Consider the following 14,831-nt stretch of genomic DNA (forward strand, 5'->3'; position numbering starts at 1 on the left):
ACAAACCTTCAGCGAAAGGATCCACTCGCTCCGGAGAGATTATCATCCGACGCCTTTTTTGCCTGTACTCATCCTCTTTCTCTCCCACTGTGGGTCGCCGTCTCTCAGCAAATGGGTCATAATCTTTCTCACTCTAAAAATAGAGAAAAATTCTTTTTCAAACCCTTTGTTCACTTCATTAATTTTTAAACATATATTTCAAGAAATATTTTTTTAGTGATGGGCTGAGTTAATTCCCTGATTCTATGCCAGGAATCAGAATCAAAAATGAGTATTTAGCTAGATGAAAAATCGATTCTCATTCCAATAGTACTTCAAGCCACAAATTTATAAACGACTGTGCTTCCAACAGTCATTTGAATTATGGCACCACATAATCGTAAAAACAAAACACATTCAAATCAGCGTATTGACTGTATCTTTCATGCCATAGTCCCGTAGTGACGTTAAAGATACAATAGTTTTCTAGGTGCAACGTACAACGTTGTCATCGACTTCTAGTGAGTGTTGTAATGTCGATAGCGTGGAATCATTTCCATATTGATCCTAAAAATAATCAAATTTTCATGTGTATCCACTGCCACACAACAATTTCCCATGGTGGTAATGACATCAGAATTGATGGAATCAGTATTGGTAGAATTGAAATTGAAATTTCAGAATCGGAATCAGGATCCGAATCGCTACGATTTTGGAATCGACCCATCAATCATTTTTATCTAATCACTTTCAAAAAAGTAGATGTAGGAACTGGAGATTTCCAGGTATAAACTATTGCCATGCATATAACTTTACCACAAGTTAAGTAGAAGGATGTATGTGAATGAAGTGCATCAACACAATGACTAACTTTCCTCCATAGGTCATTCCTGCTAGTGAGATAATGACCAATGATTAGGTATATTTTGTACAAGCTCGGAATCTCCTAGGTTTCCCTACATGCATGAAAATTTTAGCCCAAGACTCACTACAAACAGTATTTCTTTCTCAAATTTCAATGAACTTAACCCTTTCAACATTACAATGGTAAATTTTACAATTTTTCTAACCAAAGCAACATAGGAAGCCTCAAGTAAAGAGCCATTGTTTACAGTGATGAGTCAAAATAATCGTTAAAACTATATCAGCAACTATCGAAATTCCCTAGGACACCTCTAAAGTAAGCATGAGAATGGCTTGTGCTTACATAGTGAAAAACACGAGTGGGCTAAATAATTCCTTTTATGACAGTAAGACAGTACGACATGAGTCAAGGAATATGAACTTGTGGACACGCCCACTAACAAATAAGGGGTCAGAAATTATAGATTTCCATATAGCAAAGTCAAAACTATATAGCACACCCAATACAAAAGGTCTTTTATCATTACTTGCTTTAACAGCAAGTAACCAATTACATCGGGCATATGCTGATCAAACAAAGACATTCACCCAACAAGCATGTCATCAATTAGTTTCAATTTTGAGGAAATCCATGTTCATTTAATATTTTAACTGTGAATTCTTCAATATTTGTACAGATAGACATTAACATATGAATTAATTTGGTTAGATTAGATATCACTTTTATTACATAATGGAAGTAAATATAGACCTTCCTTTAAACAAATCAAGTAACTACAGATATTAAACTAAGTGATAAATAGAGTTCTCATCTTTAGGCAATTAGCTGTGGTCTACTATAACTAACAGAGAGGACCCCTATCAGTGTAAACCAGGTTAAACCAGGGATGTGATATGGTAAAAAAAAACTGAAATTCTGGATTCCATTCACTCATTCAAGGAACAAAACCAAAAAATAATTAGACCGAAATGGCATGGACTACATCTGATTCTAAAAGGCACCATACAAAAAGCTGCACATCCAAAATGGCACAATGCTTTCAGATCGATAGTGAATAAAACTTTAAGCCTTAAAGGAAATATTATGGAGAAAGGATTATGGGTGAGGGTGCAGTTTGGGGATTAGAACCTCGCATGAACTCAGGGGCACATGTGAGGTAATGGATGCCACGGGTCCATTTTGCTGAAGCAAGGCATGGAAGTTAAGAAATAAGGGGAGGGTAAAGAAAGTGGATGCTGTGACCCAATATTGGAAACAGACTGAAAGTGTACGTGGTTGGTTTACTCAGACTCACATTCAAAGGGTTTGAATGCAAATCCTAGCAGTTTGTCGCCACAACCTTACACATTCCATTTCTGGAGTTATGACGGGATTCTAATTGAGAAAACTGTGTGAATTTCTCATACCAAGTAGCAATGAAAGAAAGCATTTTTGTCCTACGTATAAATTTTGAGCCACCAATTGTGGGAGGTTAGTCCCACTCCTCTATCCTGAAATATGCCCCATAAATATAATCACTCCTCTGTGTATATGCCTCATTTTGATTCATGCCCCAAGCCATGCAGTAAGAACATACTAACAACCTCAATGTATGAGAACACCAAGGCTCCATATAGAGAGCTGCTTGATGCTCTCACTCCCTCCGATTTCCTAAATGGATAATTTCATGCCTCTCAGTGCCAAACTGTACAAAATGGCAAATGAAGAGAAGCATCTATAACCTGAAGGAAATGGCTAGTCAATGCCAAATAAAGAGATGATATTGATTAACAAGATGCCTATTCATATGTATGAATTACTTGTGCGCAGACAAGAGTTTTGACGCAGCAAAAAAATCGCTTTTCATTTACAGAGAGAATTCATAAGTTGTGCCATTCCCCAATTGGAAATTCATTTCTCAGCACACACTCTTTTGTATGCATCAAATGCTATGGATTTTATTCTCATTGAATAAAATTAATTAGGGAAGAGGACTTACTCCATGAATGAATCAATCTGTTATAACAACCTAATAGTATCTTCCATTAGTGCAAAAGTAAAAATTAATCTGGAAGAATAAATGACAGCCGCAGAATAAAAGAGCATTAGTTTTCAATTAAAATAGTTGGTACAAATGTAAAAGATATGCAGAATACAAAATTCGAAACTTTTCACCCATCAACACTACCAAAGCTGTTCCCTCACATAGAAACAGTTAAAACATGCGAAGCAACGATTCTAAATTTTATTATTTTGCAATAGGCAATGAAAAGAATAAATATCCTTTGCTTCCTCAGGGTCCAACTAACAGCTTAATAAGAGAATAAGTTTGAGGTGAATAATACAAACGTCCTGAGCTAAGCTTAGGAAAATTTCACTCGCATTTCCATATGAATAGAATTTGTTTTAAATAGTTTACATTTAGATTTGACGAAAAAATTGGTTAGAAAAATCACGAAATATCTACCGGAATAACGAATCGCAATGAGCTTCTTAAATAGATTTACAGCTAGAAGCACATATTAATTCATGAATCTTTAACATACCTGAGCTATATCATTTAGAAGAGCTGCCGGTGCTGTAAATCCAGGCCTCTTATTCTGACCAAAAGATACAGTGTCATACTCCTCGTCCTGGAAAATTAAGCCAATCGAAATTTAGGTAAACAAATACTTTAAATGAAGAAAAATATATTACATACAAATGTGACAAGACGTCAAATAAGAAATTCGGGTATCGATTAGGAATGAGAAAAACAAAAATAATTTTAACCATTTGAACATAAAATACATGGCATTAAATTCTCGTTAGCAAAGAATTCAAACGTCACTTACAAGTGTAACGTAGATGAAAGAGTAAATTTGCCAAAATATCATAAATCTTACCTCAACTTCATCGTTTGCTGCAATAGACGTTACATATCCTTCAAACTTACTCCCCCCACCATCGTAGATTTCTCGATCATAATATCCACTTTCCCCTAGACCGACTCTGTCTTTTTCAATTACTTCCTCTTCAGGAACAGTTTTCTTTCTGGCTTGTATTTCTCTAATTTGTGCTTCGATATCTGAAAGAGAATATGTTTTAATGCATTGCGATCTGATGTGTAAGAACGACACACGTAGGCAACATTAGCGTGTGAGGCTAATGAATACATTACTGCACTAAAGACATTCTGGATAATATTAAATGATGAAAATTCAATTCCTCGGCAGAAATTTTACCTATTTCTAACACTAACTACGGCATATGCCGAAATATCCTATTAAAAACTCACCTTCATGCGTTCTTGGAACGGTCTCCATTTTGTTTCAGCAATCTCTGCAAAATAATCGTAGGAAAGACGGGAAATTTGGGTGGAAGCAAAGGAACTTACCTCAAGAGAGGAAGTTTTTCGATACTAGCGCAGGTACGGTGGTAAATGAAGCTTCTACTAGAAAGAGTAAAAACGGAATGCGCAATCTCACGTTAGCTGCCACGGTTTCCAAGCGGGAATTTTGTGTTGTCATGTGGTCTCACTGTGGTCTTCTGAAAGTCAATTGAGATCTCTCAAAGTGAAGAATCCTTTGCGGCCTTTGCTCACTTCATAACACCATGAGTCGTTCTGCAACACAAGTAAATAATTTTGCTATGATGGTTGCATACATTTAATCATAGGCCAATGTTAATCAATAATATACATGTATTTATTTTCCTTCATAGATTCAAGGAACATCAGATTCCTGTACTTTATCTAAGACTTCCATTGCTCAAAGAGGGTACACTACAGATCCATTTGTTTCATGTTTTGTTAATAAATTCCCGCGAAGAGCTCCGTTGATTAATATGGGGTATTTCGTTAGAGCTCGTGTAGTCAATGACGCCATAGAGTCTTTCTTGAAGTTTATGGGAGGGACTTCGGCTCAGGTAATCAGAATTATGGATTACAGTATGCTCTTAAATACTTTTTATTTAGGCTCGCGCATAGGTTTAAGTAATTTCCTCTTAACCTTTTGTGTCTCCGGTTATTTAATTTGCAGATTGTATCTTGCGGCGCTGGATTTGATTCTAACTATTTTGCCCTGTCGGCATCCAAAAAGATTGGCTCGGATTTTACGTATGTAGAAATTGACTATCCAGAAGTTGTTGAGAGAAAAATGAATTCCATAAATAATTCTCCTTCCCTCAAGACGTTAGTCGGCCCTTTGGGTTAGTATTTTAATTAGTGACGTTTCCTAAATTCCTTAAAAATTACTTATAATTAATTTATCCTTCTTTAGGTTCTTCCTGCCAAGGTATAAATGGAAGAAACTACAAGCTAATAGCCTGTGACATGGAGAAAGAATCTGATCTCTTCAAGCGTTTTTCTGACTATGGAATAAATTTCTTACTCCCTACAATGTTCATTTCAGAGTGTGCTATAACTTACATGAAAGAAGAGGGGTAAGTTGTTACATCTTACGTTGATCATGCCCTCATACTCATTCAGCTGACTCTAATCGATGCGCAATTTATGCAGAATGCTCAATGGAACCGGTTCAATGTCAGTATTAGGCCCAATTTTTAGCAATTTATTGGATTAATTAAATGTAATTTTGGTGGAATATGAAAGTTAAATTATGTAAGTTATCGTGGGTTTTTAGAAAACTTGTTAACTGCCCATCATGCGCCAATTGCCATATCACCTAGTGATATTTTTTACGTTTCTTTCAGTTCATCGAATCTTATTGAATGGGCCTCCAGAAACTTTAAGGATGCTGCATTTGTAACATATGAGCAGATTCTTCCCTACGATGGCTTTGGTTTGGTTATGGTGAACCATTTTCAGAAACTACACAGCCCTCTTCAGTCAATTGAAAAATTCCCTACCCTGAGATGTCAAAAGGAGCGTTATCTGAATTTGGTGAGGTGTCATTCTCTATTTGTCTGGATCTATTCCAGGCCCATGCTGGGCTGCCGGAACACCGGGTCATATCCCAGTACGCCCTCCAGCCTGGAAATCTTTGGCACCCTCCTGCTCCAAAACTGACAAATTTTAGTCTCGGAATACCAAAATTGAGCTGTTAAATTGATTTCAATAATGTCTCATTTAACAGCATAATTAACCCTGTCTTGAGTAAAGAAAATAATTATTAAAATTAATATAATTCAATCTCAAGAGGATAAGGATTAAAATTTCAAAATTTATTTGATATATTCCACACCTCCAGAACACACCTGGTAGTCCTCCCTGTACATAGTGCTGGCATATGGCCGTTCGCCCTAAGAATTAGGGGTCCAGCATGGCCATGATCCAGAGGCAGATCCAGGATTTCTTTCTGGGGGGGGGGCACAAGCAAGGCCGTATCCAGGATTTTGTTCTGTGGGGGCACAAGGATACCTCATAATATGAAATGAACACAATGACAATGGGACCTTATTAAAAATCTTGCATATTTTTTACGGGTACGGGGCACGTGCCCCCCCTCCCACTCCCCCATAGATCTGCCTATGGCCTGATCTATTCATGTTTACACAATCATTACAGTACTCTTACTTTGTTTTTAACATGCTCAAAAGAGTGATGTGAGTGATTTTGCTCATTTAAAATTTGCTTTAATTACTTGTAAATTTTATATTAAAATAATTGTGGAATTAGCAAAAAAATTGAAGAAGTGTGATAGAACTTATCAATGAAACATAACTACTGTGATAGCTATTTGCAGTGGGTGGTATACTAACAGATGAAGAGTTCGACCCACGTGGTCAGCAAGTTAGGGATACATGAATGTTACTAGTGAGTTGGTTCGCCCTCTGAATCTTAGACTCTTAATGATCTCTTCAGTCCTGCATTCCTCTGTCACTGTGGAGTCCAACAAACTTACTGGATGGATTTGTGTTTGATACCAATAAATTTGAATAATAATCATAATAATTTTTTATTGGCCCGGCGATCAAATACATGATATAGGACAAGTCAAAAAATTACAATAACAATTTACACATTGCACATTACAACCGCAAAACATTTTAACATTGTTCAATTCTGTTATTAATGAAATAAGCTACAATATAGTACATTTTAAGAATTAAAAATTCCTTGATTTTGCACTTCAATACAGTAAAACTATTGACACTCTTCAATTCCTTGGGTAATGCATTGAACAGTTTTAAACCCATTGAGTTTGCACCACACAACGCAGTATTTTTACGTATATATGGATCATGTAGGTCATTTGAACTTCTAGAAAAGTGGTTGCGCGAATCCCTGCTAAATCTGTAATAAGACACCCTCTGATACTTATAGTTCTTTGTACACCTCTGTTGTATGGTTTGCAGAGGTAAAAAAGTTGACAACATTGCTATGTGGACTATACCAGTGACTTAGGAACCTTCAAAAAGTACACATCGTCACCCCTTTGACCTCACTGTAATAACAGTTGAATTTTTTTAAATTAACAGTTGCATAAAAACTAACCATTTTTTCTTGTGCCCCAAAAACCTGTGAATAATCATTTTCATCAAGGATATATGTATGTATACTTTTTAATATCTTGAAATTTTCAGCACTATAATCCCTTAAATTATGAATACCTAATAAAATGTAAAAAATAAAACATCAAAATATTAATAAATTAAGTAAAGGCTTAAAATTGAAAATCAGTTGGTGGAAGTTAAAATTTGGGGTTAGACCCACTTAGTGGGTTTTATTTATTATAGTATTCTACTGATTAAGGTAGGTTTCCATGGAGTACTAAGGAAGTGATCTGGGAGCCTCCCTTTCATTCAAGTACTGCCCCCTTCAACTCACTGTCAGGCCTACTCCCTTTCAAGCTATCTAAAAATCCTATTCTTTTCCTTCCCTTCTCTCGTTTACTTATTGAGTTATTAGGTAAAAATTATGCAGTTTAAGCTCTCAACAGTAGCACTCAACTAAATATGTATGCAACAATCTCCAAATTTGTATGTATGTATTTCATCCAAATCACTGTGGCAGAAGTATTTGAATCTTGAATCACATGATCACTTTCTCTATCGCTTTTGAGGGTTCACTAAGGTTCATTAAGTGACTGTTTAAGGTAAATTTTTTCAGTCATCACTTCTGCCATTGGGATACCCATTGCCTTTTCAGGTTTCATACCAGTTGGGGAAATAAAAATTGTGATTAGAATTTTTGGAAATGCCAAAGGAATTACGTTATATCAGGGAAAAACTCTAGAGATGCTGCAAAAGTAAGAAAATTGTAGATTTTAGCTGCATTCATGTGACGAGCTGGTCATTTTTTCTGTTCTGGCTGGGTAGCTCTAGGTGGAGTTGACATAGTGCTACTTGACTTTATTTCACTGTATGCCTAGCTAGATTTTTTCTTTGAAATCCCTCTTTTGAAGGTGTTCCCATTGATATAATGTCTGAGAACTTTAAAATGATGAGGCTGGATAACTCTTTTTCTGTCATTGACAATGATAATTAGCAACTCTAAGAAAGAATATCACCAAGAGCGACTGCAACTCTACCATTAGATTTCAGTAGAATGAGGGATGAAAATATTGAGGGGATGGTGACAATGAAGGAAAAAGAAAGTTAACCATTGTATCATTTTTTATTACATAAATGTCATGTGTATTTTTTGGTATCATCTGGTAATATTTTTTTGTGTTTCCAATTAGGGCTGGTCATCATGCTGTGCAGCATCAGTGTTGGACATATACCTTCAAAATGCCTCCAAGGAGGAGCAAAGCAGAGTTTTGAGCTTGGAACCTTTTGACGAGTATGAAGAATGGCATGCTAAGTGTTGCCATTATTCATTATCTGTTGCAACCAAAGGTGTGTTAGTGCAGTGGAATCATTTGAGCAATGTAACTCCGCCTATATCATCAACTCCTCCATTTGAGTGTGGTTGGTCTCTGGTAAAGAGCAATTTCAGGAGGTATAACCATGCATCTTGCCAAATTGGTGATAATGAATTTTTAGTTATTGGCGGTTTTGGACCTCTTGAAAATGGAGGAAATACAAGACTTCCTACCATCTCTCATGTTATCATAAAAGACTCACAAGAAGTATTGTTCTCTCAGTTACCTCTGGAAGCTCCCCCAGGAATTAAGTTTTCAAGAGTTCACCACTTTTGTGAAGTGTTGACTTGTGGGAAAGTGTTGGTTTTTGGTGGTCGGACGTCTCCTCTCAATCCTTTATCAGACTGCGTAATGCTATCAATCAACAGGGACAATTCTGGCAACATAAAATGTGTGGCAGTTGACCAGCTGCATTTCCCAGCCCAAGTGACTCCTCCCCCTCGTTGGAGATTCAGTGGTGTTATTGTACCAGATGGTAATGATGAAGCACTGATGGTGTTTGGAGGTCGAGGAAGCTGTTTAGAGGTATGATGCTTATTATTCATCCTTTAAAAAGAACTTGCTTTAAATTGTGTGGTGCATTTGCTGTGGAGCCGGGTTGGCATTCCTTGGTTCAGCCTGTAAAATGACCTACCAATGGGTCACACCAATCTTCTACCTGCTGCATAGTGGTGGGACTGTACTTGTCAGACTCCGGCAACTGGGAGTGAGAGGAGAGTAAGTGGAATAAAGTTGGGACAGCCTCCACTCACACCCTCTGCAGTGGAGATTCCTCATTCATTCATAGTGAAACTGCTGTCCTAAGATTGGTATACTGTAGCCCTCCACGTCTCCCTTTCAAAAGCTAGTTCTTTTAGTTCACTGATACATTTCTTCTTCCTTGTCCCTCTTTACCAGCCCCGAGTACTATTTTTTCGTAGACTTCCTCACAGGAACTTTTCCCTTTATATTTTTCTCTCATTTACTCACCTATGTTTCTGTCAATTATTATATATGCCAGCCTCAGTGCTGGTGTTGTAAAGTCCTTGCCTGCTAACAGACATCGCAGATTTAAATCCTGTCTGAGTGGGTTTTTCTCCTCCTAGGGCTTGAATGTATCTGAATTATAAAAAGGTTAATTGTAAGAGAGGATTTTAGTGGGGGTTAGTCCCCTTTTTTCCTGATGAATGAAGACAAGATCATTTTATATTTTTTCTCGCGTAATCACTCTTTCTAATGATGTGGCATATGATGCTCCACTGATGCTTTCTTCTCGGATTTGGTACACCATCTCGATTCACATCTCAACCATTCATTTGATCTTCAGCACCCACTGCCAGCAAGCTCTCTAAAGCTTCTATTTTTTTCTGATCAGCTATTCCAATGGTACGTATTTCTGATCTGTTGCATGCCACTGCCTGTGCGATTGTTTTCACGTACTGTTTCCTTGCCTTCAGTCTTATGCTGTTTTAGCAGTCTTTTTATCATGGATGTATTCTTAGCTTGGGCCATATGTACGATGCTTGATGTCTGTTTTGCTTCTTCCATCCCAGGTAATAGTACCCCTTAGGTAGGTGAATATCCATATGCTCCAATCATTTTCCTTCCAGGTGGTACTATCTCTCTCTCCCTCCCATCTATGAGTGTCTTGGTTTTCTGCTTATTGATATTCATTTTGTATTCCTTAAACTTTTATTTGATTACATTCAATTCTTATGCCAATAATCCAAGTAAGGATTTTGCCGGCATGTGACTTTAAACTGGAAGGTTCATTGCCTGTAATATATCTCAGCCCTTGCTTTCATTGATATTGTAACCATTGTGCTCTTCTCGAAGTCCCCTGGTAGTTTCCCTGATTTTTAGCGGTCTTGCATTGTTCCATGCAGAGCATCTTGTGCTTTTCATTCAGTGCTTTACTTACTTATTCATTGATTTTATCTTCTGCGGATGCCTTGCCATTCCTTCCTTTTCTGCACTCAGATTTGCTCCATCGTGTCCATTTTTCACCATTGTCTTCCTAAATTTTGTTCTGGTCATCTTTGAATGCTTAGCTCTTAATAGTAGCAGGCCTTTTTTTCTTCAATATACTTTGACCATTTATTATTAATACCTCGCTCTTTGAGTTGAAGGTTACGGGAATACCAAGAAGCCCTATATGAGGCAGAGTTCTGGCCCAGGGGCAAATGCCCTTGTTGCTGAGGATTCAGATGATAAGATGAGGGTGGAAGTGTTGAGCACCATTGGTGATGGAGAACCCCTGTCCCTACATTGTGAATGCTCTTGAGCAACAGTTAGCAGTTGTGAGAGATCCTGCACCATCTCTAATGGGATATGAATGGGATTTACCCCACCTCTCTTAATGTCATTGTTTGACCTCATTTGTAGCTGAAGCATCACAAGAACTGGCTTATTTCAAGGTTCTCTAATACATAAATAATTCTTAGTTGGAAAATTTAATGCTTAGACTTGTTCAGACCATGCATTCTTCACCATAACCAGCTGGAGTGCTTGTTCATCATTGCCCTTCTGTGTTTTTGTAGTATGTTACTTCATAATTCTGCCTATTTGCCTAGTGCAGCATATATATCTTAACTGTATTTTTTCTTTTAGACATCCGTTGTTTGTCTGGAATGGACTATGGTCCTTCACCGACTGTGGTTCAGTCCTTCACTTCACAGAAAAATTGTCTTCCTTATTACCCACCCTCACATTTTGTGAGAGTAGCAAGAGTGTTAATATTTTTCAATCTTTTGAAATGAGGATTGAGTATGTAAATTTATTGATGCATTGTAATTTGAAATTAAAAAAGGAAGAGATAATGGAAATTCCTTGGCATATAACAAGTTGCTCTGCAAGGAGTTAGCTTTTGAATAAATGCGATGGTGGTTGGCGTAACATGGTGAAACTCCTTCATGATGCACAAAGGTTAAGAAAACACTTAGCTGTTTCACAAAATAAAATATATTGCGACCGGTTTCGATACAGCGTATCATCATCTGGCCAGATGATGATACGCTGTATCGAAACCGGTCGCAATATATTTTATTTTGTGAAACAGCTAAGTGTTTTCTTAACCTTTGTGCATCATCGAGTTAGCTTTTGTGAAAAGATCAATTTCATTTTTTATTATGTTTTCTTTTATTTAGACGCTTGGGGACTTATGGTGTCTAAGTTTAAAAAGTTTCACTTGGAAGAAGGAAGACACATCAAATGGACCAGGACCTCGATTTAGCCACAGTGCTGCACTGTGGGAGAAGGGGCAGCAGGTGATCATCAGTGGTGGTTTAGTGGAAAATGGCTATGGCTATCCACTAAATGAAATATGGAGTTTGCATCATGTTTCCAAGAAATGGACTCAGTTGAAATGTTGCGAGTCCTCTCCCCATATCCCATTGGATCGTTACGGTCATGGGTCAGCCGTTGTGGACATTGGTGGTCATGATTGCCTCATCATGGTGGGTGGGATCAGTGGCTTCTCTGGACTACAACCAGGCATTGGAGTTTTCAACCTCAGGGACATGAAAGCCATGGAGTACTCATTACCAGTTAGTAATTTCTCTCATATCCTGTTTTAAGTCTTGGGATTGTAAATAGGGTGGTTTCCTATTATTTTTTTATTGCCTAAATCGAAAGATTATTACTCCTGGAGTACGTATTTCACGCTTTTAGATTTTTAAATGACGATATCTATTTTTCGCGATTAAATGAAAAGTGAAAATTTTCAAGCGCGCGAAAACGCGACGCTTAAGTATGAATGTCGGGAAGTCTCTCCGCGTGACGTATTTCTGGTTCCCCCTCCCGCCCTGTGAGGTGACCTTGAGGCGAGGCTTAGCTCTGATACGACGCAGGCTGCTAGCGGCTAGCCTAGTACCCTGCTATCAGGTAGCGCTTGGCTTAAATAAGGATTACTAATAACTTATCAAACGAGGAAAACTTTCCGACCTTAGCCAGTTTTAATAAGTGATTGTTAAGACATGTTTCCCTGAGCTCTGCGCCTCATGCATGCAATGGTAACCTCAGACGACGTATAACTCCTATCTCCTCGTATAGAAACTAGGTCCCTGTGACGTCACGCGGAGTGGCATCGCATGGGCGCCAATCTGGCCCTTTTCAAATGAGGATAAAAATGGACCATTGCCATTCGTCTAACCCGGTATTTCTAAAACAAAATAATTTGTATATAATGAATACACTAATGGTAGGTAACGAATCGCAATCAATGCCTTTCGTTTTCTTTGATGAAGGAAACCACCCTATTGTGAGTCAAAACTTGCCTCACTATCACTCAGTTATTCAACCCAAAGATTGCTGAGGATAGAAAAGGATGGAACTCATCCCAAACTTGTGAATATCATACATTTGGTAGGATTGCCAGCCACTTTCCCTGCTCACTCTTCAAGGATTTTATTTGGGGGTGTCGGAAAGCTTCACCCAGGATTCGGACTCAGGACCTTCCGATCAGTAGTCAAATGCTCTACCCACAAAACTATCTTCCTCACCCCAAAACTTGCCTACAGTTGTTAGTTTTTATATTATTAAGAAGTGATGAAATTAAGATAAAATGTTACATCATTTAACAAAATTAAGTAATGGCTCAATTCTCTCTGGCTTAATTGTGTGGAATACCATCATGGTACATAATGAAGTAATATCAACCAAGTAATTTATTGCACAATGGCCATTTAACCCAACCAGTTTCAGCTCTTAGGTACTGTGTTATTCACAGAAAATTTTGCCTCAAGTATCAGAGTCAAATAGCAAATTAATTAATGCCATGTAGCATCTCAAAATACTTGATGAAAACATTTTCCCCATTTTTCTAGGTGTTACATATGTATTTCATTTCGTACTATCTTTGCAATGGCATTGATGGAGTAGTGGGTGGCTACTCAATTGGCTGAAATAAAGTGAAACTATTCACTTCACAGGGTTCAGTATATTTTCTGTAACCTTGTAAAGTGTGACAAGTTTAAATAACTCAAGCTTATGAAATGATGAGAGTATTTTTTTTATATTCAAAAATAGTATCCTCAATTTGGCAAAGGAAGGACATACCACCAAAATTCCATAACCACACATTTGAGGCAATATTTAACCTTTAAATATCTACTGTGATCATACAGGCATGGGATAAAAGTTTCACTTCACCATATAAGCATGTGAATACCATAGAGTTGTAATTAAACCAGGCAGTGCAATGCGATGACTGGGTATTTATATCCAGTTTCTTGAGGTTAAATATGTATATTCTTCAATTCCTCATCTAATATCTCAAGTAATATTTCATTATTCTAGATACATATTTGAGTTACTTATGCCTAATGATGATTCTATTGTAATTTTAGTTTCTTTTTTTTGCAGTTTCCAAGTCCAGAATCTCCGCTGATGACATTCAACCACTCCATTCACATATCACCCGATCGAAATGAAATAATAATTCTTGGTGGGGGAGGAACTTGCTTCTCATTTGGTACTTCTTTCAATAATCAAATAATTAGGATTGATATACAACAGTTATTAAAATCCTTTGATGAATGAACATTGACTCAAATGGCGACATTATCAATTTCCCAAGCAAACAATGCTCAATTGCTCTTGCTGCAATCCCTGGTGCACTCAATTTGAATCCTCTCTGGATCCTTCCTCCTTCGATAGTGACACCATTTTTTGGGTGTGAACCCCTGTATCACAAATTCTGGAATTTTTGGATAGGTGGGCTCTTGAGCACCTAAGCCCTGCATGAAACAAGCGACTTTGTACGCAGTCATGTGCACAGGTGCTAAGTTACATACACCAGGTATGAAGTTCTCCATGAAAAAATATTTGGCTTAACCAGGATTTGAACTCAGGTCTTCTGATTGCTGGTCAGACATGTTTCCCAGTGAACCTGATATCTTTAATACCTGCCAATGAAAACAGGTGAAACAGATCAGGGGTGTAGCTAGGAATTAAGGCTAGGGGGGTTTAGGTGCAACTAATACCGGGGTGTAATGGGGTATGGAATACCCACCAGGATAAGCCGTAGGTGCGAGACTAATAAATTGCGGAATTTTAAGATAAATGGTTCAAAATTGTGAGTTTTACGGCTTTATGAGGGATATTTTTATTTATCCTTACACTATTCTATTAGTAATATCAATCCAATTCAGTAAAATGGATTAAACTTAGCTCTTAATTCTGAGCTCTGGGGGGGGTTTCATCCCCCGAAAACCCCCTTGCTG

General features: G+C 37.6%; 2 protein-coding genes across 2 annotated transcripts in view; one reads left to right on the forward strand and one right to left on the reverse strand.

Annotated features, from left to right (window-relative positions):
* LOC124158766 (splicing factor 3B subunit 1) overlaps positions 1 to 4,191 on the reverse strand; it is a 24,755-nt gene extending 20,564 nt beyond the window's left edge. The window contains exons 1-4 of the mRNA XM_046534068.1: positions 4,101 to 4,191; positions 3,709 to 3,890; positions 3,370 to 3,456; positions 7 to 133 (exon numbers count right to left, since the gene is read on the reverse strand). Of these exons, the coding sequence (XP_046390024.1) occupies positions 7 to 133; positions 3,370 to 3,456; positions 3,709 to 3,890; positions 4,101 to 4,128 (424 nt within the window). The 5' untranslated portion in view covers positions 4,129 to 4,191. The remainder of the gene's footprint in view (positions 1 to 6; positions 134 to 3,369; positions 3,457 to 3,708; positions 3,891 to 4,100) is intronic.
* A 94-nt stretch (positions 4,192 to 4,285) lies between these two features.
* On the forward strand, positions 4,286 to 14,620 carry LOC124158769 (tRNA wybutosine-synthesizing protein 4-like). The gene is made up of 8 exons (XM_046534072.1): positions 4,286 to 4,438; positions 4,526 to 4,729; positions 4,843 to 5,011; positions 5,083 to 5,245; positions 5,516 to 5,705; positions 8,449 to 9,156; positions 11,757 to 12,155; positions 13,972 to 14,620. Exons 1-8 carry the CDS (start codon positions 4,418 to 4,420, stop codon positions 14,146 to 14,148), a joined length of 2,031 nt encoding a protein of 676 aa, XP_046390028.1. The 5' UTR covers positions 4,286 to 4,417; the 3' UTR covers positions 14,149 to 14,620.
* The last annotated feature ends 211 nt before the right edge of the window (positions 14,621 to 14,831 follow it).

Source organism: Ischnura elegans, chromosome 5 (genome assembly GCF_921293095.1).
Source record: "Ischnura elegans chromosome 5, ioIscEleg1.1, whole genome shotgun sequence".
Taxonomy (NCBI): domain Eukaryota; kingdom Metazoa; phylum Arthropoda; class Insecta; order Odonata; family Coenagrionidae; genus Ischnura; species Ischnura elegans.

What these genes read in the sequence shown, in the direction of transcription:
- LOC124158769 (XM_046534072.1), top strand. Translation starts at nt 4,418, where the DNA reads ATGAGTCGTTCTGCAACACAA. An exon ending in TGGGAGGGACTTCGGCTCAG is followed by an intron (nt 4,730 to 4,842) that starts GTAATCAGAATT and finishes TTTAATTTGCAG; the next exon opens with ATTGTATCTTGCGGCGCTGG. An exon ending in GTCGAGGAAGCTGTTTAGAG is followed by an intron (nt 9,157 to 11,756) that starts GTATGATGCTTA and finishes TCTTTTATTTAG; the next exon opens with ACGCTTGGGGACTTATGGTG.